General features: G+C 43.7%; 1 protein-coding gene across 3 annotated transcripts; it reads left to right on the top strand.

The window, feature by feature from the left end:
• The first annotated feature begins 517 nt into the window (after window positions 1-517).
• ccdc92bb (coiled-coil domain containing 92Bb) lies at window positions 518-7341 on the top strand. Of its 3 annotated transcripts, none has more exons than XM_085470534.1 (4): window positions 518-852; window positions 1189-1389; window positions 1481-1528; window positions 6134-7341. In XM_085470534.1, the coding sequence occupies exons 1-4, from the start codon at window positions 813-815 to the stop codon at window positions 6847-6849; spliced, it is 1005 nt and encodes a 334-aa protein (XP_085326660.1). In that variant the 5' UTR covers window positions 518-812; the 3' UTR covers window positions 6850-7341. The 3 variants fall into 3 exon arrangements, with proteins under 3 accessions (XP_085326660.1, XP_085326662.1, XP_085326663.1); XM_085470536.1 differs by having other exon boundaries at window positions 520-852; window positions 1189-1377; XM_085470537.1 differs by having other exon boundaries at window positions 796-852; window positions 1229-1389.
• The last annotated feature ends 3875 nt before the right edge of the window (window positions 7342-11216 follow it).

The following is an 11216-nucleotide window of genomic DNA, read 5'->3' as shown; positions in this document are numbered from 1 at the left end:
CATACCAGCAATAACTTGAAGTAATCTTTTCCTGTATGACTTCATCCGTCTCTCACATCATTTTTGGAGGAATGTTGACATCTGCTTTTACAGACGTCCTCCCACCTGCCGATGATCAGTTAATCAGCACCTTTTTTGCTGTTCATATGATGGTGTATTTACCTAATGTATCTAATTTTAAGGTAAATACTAAGAACCATATTTATTTCTAACAAAGAATAAAAAGGGCATACTTTCTTTTTTACCATAACTGTAAATTAAATAAGGTAAATTGATTAAATGAGTAAAATAAATAAATTTTACTGGATATGTAAGACAATAAAAACAGAACATAGAAGAAATAATCTAATACAGAAAATGCTGCTGATTGGAATTTTTTGTGAAACAGTTTTTTCTATCCTTGTATGAAGCACGGGTTGCTGTCATATAAGCAAAATACACTTCTGACTCTGTTCACGTTGGAGTAAAGATGAACTGTTGTGGGCTTATTGGTGAATTTTGAGGCATTTAGAGCGGGTTACATTTCAGGAAGCTCCTCCTCCTCCTGGTGCTGCTCCGTGGCACCGACAACCTCACACTCCGTGGTGCTTTTGTTGTGAATACATCACCGCGCTGCACATAGCCAATAACCAGAAGGTTACGAGGAGGTTGTTTCGACTCAGCCTGCAGTAGGATTCATTCATTCGTGTCGTCCCGGAGAAGAAAACAAGCGAGCGCTTTTGCAGACTGATCGCTTTGCACGGGCCTTTTGTTTTCTGCGTTTCTGCTCCATCAAGGACGGGAAATAAAGAGCCAAATCTATACGGAGATCCATGACAGACGCTTTGGAGAGGATATCGCTTCAGTATCACGGTAGGCCACAGCCAGTGATGGAGATAAATGAGAGACTGAGTAAACGTGCAGAAATGAGAAAGCTCATAAAACTGATAATATTAAATAAGAGCAGGCTACTGTCAAATCACCCAAGAAGCAGATGCATAGAAATGCATTAAAAACCCTTAAATGATGTAGAAAAGCATTGTAATATAACACCAGTTATGCTATATTGCATGAAGAAAAATGCATAATTACTAATGGATATCATTGAGTGATATAATCTTATTTTAAGTGTTCGCTTGCAAGTATTACTCAATGCCAGCATTGAAACTGCGACACTAATATAAACAGCTGTGGTAATAAATCTTGCAGCCAATCCAAAGACAAACCAGCCATCAACATCTGTGCACAGGTTCTGCAGGGGTTCGGCCATGGATGCCGGGAGGCTCGAGCAGCAGGTGGCCAGTGTGGAGAGAGGCATCACCTTCCTGAAGCAGGAGCACCTGGCCATGCTGACTGGCCTGCAGCTGGAGATCACACACCTGAAGAGGCGCTGTCACGGTCAGTGTACAGGTGAACTGCTCTTGCCATCTCATTATGTACTTACTTGTCTTATATTTGTCTGTCTGCCAGCCTGTTGTACTACTTCCTTTCTTGCCTGCAGAGCTGAGCTGTGAGCTGGACTCCAGGTTTCCCGACAGAAACACAGCAGGTGAGAAATTACAAACCCTTGCTGAGCAAGGGAAAAATGATATATGAGAGACGCTGAAACTTTATATCATAGCTGTAGAGATCTAAAAAAGAAAAGATGGGCAGAGGACAACTGAGAATTAACAGGGTTACACTGACAGGGCAAGCTTGCTAATATTTATAAAATCTATATTTATTGTAAATTGTCACAAAGCAGAGCTACAAGTCGATAATAGATTTTAAATACCGTGATTTAAAATCTTGTTTTTCAGTTATCAGCTGGATTAGCTGCTGTCATAGTTAAAAATGAGCCTAGGGAAATAAAAAGTTATGTCTGTAGATCCCAGTGTTGACTTATTTGTAGCAGTACATGATGATATTGGTTTGTTGTTAGCATTTTGAGTTGCATATTTAAAATATATCAAATAAAGTTATCAAAATGACGTGAGATTATAAAGTTTTGCGACTCTTCTAAAAAATAATTAAAGATCCTAGCTCACTGAAATTTAGCCCTTACTTTGTAGATATACCTCTTAGGTAGCACTCTGCTTCCAGTGTGTCTGCCACTATATAGTACTGTAGTATAATACTGACAAATTAGACTCATGTCTCTCTTGATTTGATTCTTGATGTGGTCAAAACAGCTACCCTTAATCTTTAATTTCATTTGGGAGAGGGAGACAAAGTAGAAAGTTTTCAAACTTGGTGAGTGGGGTGGGCGATAAGTGGTAGTTCTGCTGATGTAGCATGTTTTTAATAATGCATGGTGTTCCCCAGTCATGATTCTGACCTGATGTGTCGCCTTTGACAATGTAGACATTCCCACTAACAACCCCAGTTTGGTTTTCAAATCATAGTCAAGACATTCAGCCTCATACTTCTGGCTGCATGTTTGACCACGCTTCTTGGCAGAATTGGTTTCCTGGCACAGACCCACAAATTTTCAATAGTGTTGAGGCTGGGACTTCAGAAGCTTAATGTTAGCTTGCTTTTCCAGATATCCAAATTCAGATTTGATGTGTTTGTAATAGAGATGGCACGATACCACTTTTTTATGTCCGATACCGATACCGATATCATAAATTTGGATATCTGCCGATACCGATATGAATCCGATATAGTGTTTTTTAATCAACAAAACTGTTTTTTAAATATCTTGCTGCATTTTGTATAAGTTCATACTCAAGTTTAAAACAACAACTACACTAAAGCTATTCTGTTATACCTGTATGCAAAAAAAAAATTTCATAGTTCAGCAATACTGATCAATCTAATAAACTTAGACCTACACCATCCTCCCTATTCTGGTATTTTAAAGAGTACTTAGCATAAATATTAAGCAACCTAACTAATAGGGTTCCAACTCCCAGCAACAACAAAAATAAATAAATAAAAAATAGGGAACCACCCCTCACGCTCCACCTCATGATGCTTAATCGACGTAATCAACCTTAATTTGATGCAGTGTGAAAAAAAATGCACAGAAATCAATTATTTTTCAAGAAATATTAAATAGATTCAACATCTTTCTTCAACAAAATTGCAGACTGCACAGATGGTACCTTCCCAAAGGAAAAAGTACTATAGCTTACTAGGGTATATATATTAGACTTAATAGTTACTATATACAGTAATTGACTTCTATTCATTTTACATCAAATTAAAACTTTGGGTGTAAGATAATTATTTATTAAAAGCTAGACATTTTAAATGAGAATAAGAAAGAAAAGTATGTCTTTGTGCCCCCTTTTCCCTGTTAATGCCCTATCGGCCCCCCTGGCTAAACTTTGCTAGATCCGCCCCTGCACAGTTACCAGCGTCAGCTACGTAGAAAAAGATCCTCGAGTAGAAAGTAATATTAAATAAATTCTAACAACAGCTGATCAAGCTTAAACGTGCTGCTGTTGTTTATCCGCTGGTTTCCTCTTTCTGGTGCAAAGTGGGCCAAAAGCAAACTAGAGACGGACTCCTGACAGAAAAGCCGATCAGCTGATCGTTAAGCAGTTTCATGATTGAAGTAGCAGCAAGAAGAGGCAGTCGCTCCATATATCGCTTGTTAAGCTTAACGCAGGAATGCTTTACAAACATTCAGAGATGGACTTACACACTTGCTTTACTTCTCTCGGGATAACTTTGTCGGAGATGAAATGCCGGGTTGCTAGCGAAGCTCCAAATGCTATCCAGACCACCGACAGGTCGGCATGCCACAGCCGCTCTATCACGTGATGCATACTGCTCCGACGTGCTAACGTTCTGAGGTGAGTTACGGTGTGTTGCAAGTTTTGTGAGGTGCTTTCGTGATATTTAATGGATCGGATTACATTTTTTATTTTTCTCCGATATCCGATCCAGTAATTTAGGTCAGTATCGGACCGATACCGATATGTAATATCGGATCGGTCCATCTCTAGTTTGTAATCATCATCCTGTGGGAACACTCAATCACTCATTATTCCATTCTAATGTACCGGTATCACAGCAAACAGCCCCAGAGCATGATGCTACCACCACCATGCTTCACATTTGCTACACTGTTCTTAGGTTTGAAAGCCTCACCTTTACTCCTGCGAACACACCTCTATTCATTGTGGCGAAACAGCTCAATCTTTGTCTCGTCTGACCATCACATTTTCCCCAGAAGGCGTTTGGCTCGTCTCTGTGGGCCTCGACCTTGAAGGTGTGCTTCTTTCTTGGTTGAAATCCTCCCAGTCCTTGGTGATATAAAACTCACTTCACTGTGGACAGTGATGCTGGTATTCCAGCAGTTTCCAGTTCATGGGAGGCTTGAGCCTTGCTGGTTCCTGATTATTCTTCGGTGGTGGTTCGATCCCAGGCTGCCTCCTGACTGCATGCCAAATATCCTTGGGCAAGATACTAACCCCATGTTTGCCTACTGGTGGTGGTCAGAGGGCCCGGTGGCGCCAGTGTCCGGCAGCCTCGCCTCTGTCAGTGCGCCCCAGGGCAGCTGTGGCTACAATGTAGCTTGCCATCGCCAGTGTGTGAATGTGTGTGAATGGGTGAATGACTGAATGTAGTGGCCTCAGAATCTCATCTCTGATTTTTGCAGATGATGTGGTTCTGTTGGCTTCATCGGGTGAGGGCCTCCAGCTCGCACTGGAGCGGTTCGCAGCCGAGTGTGAAGCAGCGGGAATGAGGATCAGCACCTTCAAATCTGAGGCCATGGTTCTCAGCCGGAAAAGGGTGGAGTGCCCACTCCGGGTCGGGGATGAGTTCCTGCCCCAAGTGGAGGAGTTCAAGTATCTCGGGGTCTTGTTCGCGAGTGATGGGAGAAGGGAGCTGGAGATCGACAGACGGATTGGGGCTGCAGCTGCAGTAATGCGGACGCTGCCGTCGTGGTGAAGAGGGAGCTGAGTGTAAAAGCGAAGCTCTCAATTTACCGGTCGATCTACGTCCCTACCCTCACCTATGGCCACGAGCTGTGGGTAGTGACCGAAAGAACGAGATCGCGGATACAAGCGGCAGAAATGAGCTTCCTCCGAAGGGTGGCTGGCCTCTCCCTTAGAGATAGGGTGAGAAGTTCGGCCATCCGGGAGGGGCTCAGAGTAGAGCAGCTGCTGCTCCACATCGAAAGGAGCCAGCTGAGGTGGTTCGGGCATCTGACAAGGATGCCCCCTGGGCGCCTCCTGGGTGAGGTGTTCCAGGCATGTCCCACCGGGAGGAGGCCCCGGGGCAGACCCAGGACACGCTGGAGAGATTATATCTCTCGGCTGGCCTGGGAACGCCTTGGTATTCCCCCGGATAAGCTGGAGGAGGTGGCTGGGGAGAGGGAGGTCTGGGCCTCTTTGCTTAGGCTGCTGCCCCCGCGACCCGGCCCCGGACAAAGCGGATGAAAATGGATGGATGGATGGATGGATGGATGGATGGACTGAATGTAGTGTGAAGCGCTTTGGGGTCCTTAGGGACTAGAAAAGCGCTATACAAATGCAGGCCATTTACCATTCTTGAACAACCTAACCAGTTTCCACTAATCTGAGGGTGACAGTGTGGGTTCTCTGAAAAAGCTGTACTTACAGTTGGTTGAACTGATGTTGGAATGTGCAGATGTTTAGAACTGGCTCCAAGAGGCATTCCTGACATGTGTAAACCTGTAATTCACCTTCTTAGATCGATCTTAATCGAGTCCTTGGACTCAACTGAGGTGCTGAGTGCTGTCAAACAAATCCTTTTTATGTTGGCAAAGAGAAACTAAGAGTTACAGTTACTACACAGTGCTGGAAATGGTCCCTAATGCACAATAATGCATGCAGGTGGAGATCTGCCAAACTGAAGGTTTTGGAACTTTGTGATTGTACCCTGTACCGTAAGCTCTGATGCAAAATGTGATCTAAATAATAGATTTATTTTTTTTTAATTATTGGGCCAGGTTTCACTGACTGATAAGCAAAAGTAGACAGAAAGCACAGTGAAAAGTGAAATTCATGCAGAATAAGATAAGAATGAATGGTTAAGTAGATGAATCAACAGATATTAAGCACAGAAAAACAGACCAAAGTCTGGCACTAGAAGGTAAACAGTGAACCCCTCATAATTTGTAGTGTATCTCATAGCTTTAGTATCCACTGAACCTGCATTTCTGTGTGTTTGTGTTTTCATATATGCTTCACAGAGGAGGAGGCAGAGCTGGCGGCACGTTGTGATGCTGCAGAGCGACTTCTACAGGACCAGCACTGCATGATGGTCGCTGCACGGGGGGAACTGCGGGCCAGCCGGGCACGGGCATCGGCACTCGGGAGGAGCCTCAGAGAAGAAGAGCGACGTTTCTTAGAGGAGCTGAAACGTCGAAGCCACAAGATCACACTGCTGAGTCGTGAGCTTCAGCGGCAAAATGTCACGACCACGACCCTCTGTCACGAGCTGCACACTGCGCGGTTAAAACTGTTCCAGCAGCAGCAGAGCAGTGGGTCTGCTCCTGAGGGAGAGGAGGAGGCCAGAGGAAAGGAGCAGGAGGAGGAGGAAGAGGAAGAAGAGGAGGATGAAGATGATGAAGATGGTGAAGGGGAGAGCTCAGACTGGCTACTGTCTCCACCTCCTCCTGTCTCTCCCAGCCAATCAGAGGCAAGGCAGAGGATGCGCATCAGCGTAAGAGAGGAGAGGGTCAGGGCTTGCGTCCCACAGGAGAGAGTGACATCACCACAGCAGCCACACCCCATGCCTGACCCCGCCCTCTTCCTGGTGCCACTTAGGTACCGCCTCCTCCGCATGCACCAGCCAGTCAGATCACAGGATGGAGAAGGGCTGGAGGACGAATGGGAGGATATTGATGACAGCAGGGTGCCCAGGAGGGTGGACATGGGAGCAGGGGAGGGAGAAACTGCTCTGTGATGAAGACAGGGAGGTGGCGTTGTCTTCCAACAGGTCTCAGCTAACGTCTGATGCAGTTATACTAGAAAAAGATCCAGATGAGAGCGATGTAACCTTGTGATTGTGTGTAGATTTTGGGAGGTTAGAGTTAAGTTGTGCAGGAGTGCGTGATCCAACCTACACGTAGACGTTATTAGGTGAATTTGTTAAATTGATGGTGCAGCTTATAGTCTGAAAGTGTGAAGAAACAGGGCAAAAAAAGCAAAGAAGATTAATGGCTTCATATGGATGCCTTTTGATTTAAACACTGTTGATCACAGCTTTTTTCCTATAATTAGTAGCCTTGCCTCTGGGTTCATGAACACTGACATCGTGCCGATAAAGTGGCTGTCTGCTTTCTCACTGCACAAGCTGTACTGCAGGTTTGGAGAGTCACTCTGAAAGGCTTAGGGACATTTTGTAATCATTCGCACTTTATTAAATCCATGCAATGTGCCTGTTAATGGCCGAAAATTATGTGGTCATGTTTTTTGTTCTATAGTTGACTTCTTAGGCTGCCTCTAATAACATTAGCGAGTTCTCTGCCCTAGTTAAGTCTCCCACTAAGCTGTAATAATTTATTTTATATTCATTACATGTTTCCTTAGAAGATTCTTTAAGGACACAAAGGTAGGGGGAAAGTGCATCATCCAAATCTTTATTCCAGGCTTAGGTCATACATACAGTGGGGCAAAAAAGTATTTAGTCAGCCACCGATTGTGCAAGTTCCCCCACTTAAAATGATGACAGAGGTCAGTAATTTGCACCAGAGGTACACTTCAACTGTGAGAGACAGAATGTGAAAAAAAAATCCATGAATTCACATGGTAGGATTTGTAAAGAATTTATTCGTAAATTAGGGTGGAAAATAAGTATTTGGTCACCTCAAACAAGGAAAATCTCTGGCTCTCACAGACCTGTAACGTCTTCTGTAAGAAGCTTTTCTGTCCCCCACTCGTTCCCTGTATGAATGGCACCTGTTTGAACTCATCATCTGTATAAAAGACACCTGTCCACAGCCGCAAACAGTCAGACTCCAAACTCCGCCATGGCCAAGACCAAAGAGCTTTCGAAGGACACCAGGAAAAGTATTGTAGACCTGCACCAGACTGGGAAGAGTGAATCTACAATAGGCAAGCAGCTTGGTGTGAAAAAATCAACTGTGGGAGCGATCATCAGAAAATGGAAGACATACAAGACCACTGATAATCTCCCTCGATCTGGGGCTCCACGCAAGATCTCATCCCGTGGGGTCAAAATGATCATGAGAACGGTGAGCAAAGATCCCAGAACCACACGGGGGGACCTGGTGAATGACCTGCAGAGAGCTGGGACCAAAGTAACAAAGGTCACCATCAGTAACACACTACAACGGCAGGGAATCAAATCCCGCAGTGCCAGACGTGTTCCGCTGCTGAAGCCAGTGCATGTCCAGGCCCGTCTGAAGTTTGCCAGAGAGCACATGGATGATACAGCAGAGGATTGGGAGAATGTCATGTGGTCAGATGAAACCAAAGTAGAACTTTTTGGTATAAACTCAACTCGTCGTGTTTGGAAGAAGAAGAATACTGAGTTGCATCCCAAGAACACCATACCTACTGTGAAGCATGGGGGTGGAAACATCATGCTATGGGGCTGTTTTTCTGCCAAGGGGACAGGACGACTGATCCGTGTTAAGGACAGAATGAATGGGGCCATGTATCGTGAGATTTTGAGCCAAAACCTCCTTCCATCAGTAAGAACTTTGAAGATGAAACGAGGCTGGGTCTTCCAACATGACAATGATCCAAAACACACCGCCCGGGCAACAAAGGAGTGGCTCCGTAAGAAGCATTTGAAAGTCCTGGAGTGGCCTAGCCAGTCTCCAGACCTCAACCCCATAGAAAATCTGTGGCGGGAGTTGAAAGTCCGTGTTGCTCGGCGACAGCCCCAAAACATCACTGCTCTCGAGAAGATCTGCATGGAGGAATGGGCCAAAATACCAGCTACTGTGTGTGCAAACCTGGTAAAGACCTATAGTAAACGTTTGACCTCTGTTATTGCCAACAAAGATTATGTTACAAAGTATTGAGTTGTATTTTTGTTATTGACCAAATACTTATTTTCCACCCTGATTTACGAATAAATTCTTTACAAATCCTACCATGTGGATTCATGGATTTTTTTTTTCACATTCTGTCTCTCACAGTTGAAGTGTACCTCTGGTGCAAATTACTGACCTCTGTCATCATTTTAAGTGTGGGAACTTGCACAATCGGTGGCTGACTAAATACTTTTTTGCCCCACTGTAAGTAGGCAAAAGAAATGCTGATAAAATAGATAGAAAGGTCAAATGCAAACACAGAAAACACAAGGATCTTAAAATTGAGGTGAATAGCTCAATCTATTCCAATGATGACCTGGCATTAATCACTCTAGTGAAAGTGATTAAGTTATTGGATGTAGAAACAGCAAAAAATTGGCAAATGGGTTGGTGTTCAAATAGCACCCTTCTTCTCAGTTGAACATTCAAAACACTTCCTAGTACTACGTCTCATTCACCCAATCACACACACATTCATACAGTGTATGGTGCATTCATATTATGTATGCATAGGTACTTTGTGACATTCCAGTAGATGCATCAGAAGCAACTTGTAGGTCTAGTATCTTCCCTAAGGATTCTTTGGCATGGAGGAGTCAAGAATCGATCCAACAACCTTTTGAGTAGTAGATGACTCACTCCATATCCTCACAGATGCCCAAAATGGAAGCAAAACTAACCCGGGTGTAAAAATAAATTATAAAACAGTAACCCGACTCCACCCCCATATTTCATATTCATATTTGGGGCATATGTGGGCAACACGGTCGTTAGCATTGTTGTCGCACAGCAAGAAGGTCCTGAGTTCAATTCCACCATCAAGCTGGAGTCTCTCTGTGTGGAGTTTGCATGTTCTACTCGTGTTTACGTGAGTTCTCTCTGGGTACTCTCCAGCTTTCTCTCACAGTGGGGATAGGTTAATTGGTCAATCTAAATTGCCCATAGGCGTGAATGCGGGAGTGAGTGTGAGTGCGAATGGCCTTCTGTCTCTGTGTGTTAGCCCTGCAACCTGTCCAGGGTGTACCCCGCCTCTCGCTCTATGACAGCTGGGATAGGCTCCAGCGCCCTCCACAACCCTGAAAAGGATAAACGGAAGCGAATGGATGGATGGGAGAAATATTCAAACAGTTAATAGTTAATACACTATAATTTAGCAGGTATAAGGGTATTTTACGTTTTTATTAGTCAACAGTTAACTTCTCCTGCTGCACTGCTGTAATTGTGTTCTTTATAATTTGATTATAAGTTAAATTATAAATAGTGGAATTTAAACTGAAGTAAGCTTTTATTTCAAATTACAGCACTGGGTGGCAGTATAGCCCAGTCTTCAGAGGGATTATTATAAGGATAAGTCTTTGAGCCCTGCTATAGGTGTCATAGGGATATAATCTTACACATGAAGAGTCGCTTCCGCATGTCCGCTGTAAAGGCATTATCGTATTAGCTACCTTATTAGGTAAGAAAAACATAGGAAATGGTATTGTAGCTAGTAGCATTTTTTTTACAAATGTGCTTTATCATACACACAAACACCTACATAGTTGGCTTTTCTGGGCTTGAAAAATTAAAGCAGAGAGAGCATTCAGGGTCCAGACAAGTCTGAGGAGGAAAACTGTGAAGACTCATAGTCCAGTTTTCAGAAATTAGTCCTTCATCTGATTCTGGAAAACTGGGACTCTACACCTTCATATATGCACATTTTAACCTGGTAAAACAAGGTGAAGGACACATAAGAGACCAAGACTGCTGAACCATGAACCATTACTTTCTAGTGAAGCTGGCAGTTTAAATAAAATTAAATTTTGACATGAGTAATATACGCACAAATATACACACATATATGTATATACATATATATATAATGTATTAAAAAGAAAACAAAATATAAATAAGCTATAGCGAGAAATTAGGTTTACAAAAATCACTCATTAAAACCCAAACATGGTTCTGTCAGTTTGTCAGTCGACACTTGTCTCCTAGCAAACGTCCCATTCTAGAACGTTCCCACAGTTGTCTTGGTGACTGTGCTCAGAATGCAAATGTACCGCTGCAGCGCTTCCATGGCAACCAGAGAGCTGCTTTCAGACTGATGCCTGAGTTTTCAGCGCACCTACTGGAGCCTCATTTCCAGCACTGAGTGTCTGAGGAGGTGTTTGCTGTGTCATGTTTACATCTCACACAATGTGAAAAGGCGCCAGCCCTCGTCCCAGTCCTCCTCCTCTTCCTCCTCCTTCTCCTGCTGATGCTATTTATATACATTGCACGT

The sequence above is a fragment of the Copadichromis virginalis genome, linkage group LG10 (assembly GCF_057382275.1).
Source record: "Copadichromis virginalis isolate Kocher_CV1m ecotype Utaka linkage group LG10, C_Virginalis_male_GT1.1, whole genome shotgun sequence".
Lineage (NCBI taxonomy): Eukaryota > Metazoa > Chordata > Actinopteri > Cichliformes > Cichlidae > Copadichromis > Copadichromis virginalis.
Note: the sequence above shows the minus strand (reverse complement) of the source record. Positions and strands in the feature narration are given on the sequence as shown.

What these genes read in the sequence shown, in the direction of transcription:
- ccdc92bb (XM_085470534.1), top strand. Translation starts at nt 813, where the DNA reads ATGACAGACGCTTTGGAGAGGATATCGCTTCAGTATCACG. An exon ending in GATATCGCTTCAGTATCACG is followed by an intron (nt 853 to 1,188) that starts GTAGGCCACAGC and finishes TAAATCTTGCAG; the next exon opens with CCAATCCAAAGACAAACCAG. An exon ending in CTGTCACGGTCAGTGTACAG is followed by an intron (nt 1,390 to 1,480) that starts GTGAACTGCTCT and finishes TCTTGCCTGCAG; the next exon opens with AGCTGAGCTGTGAGCTGGAC.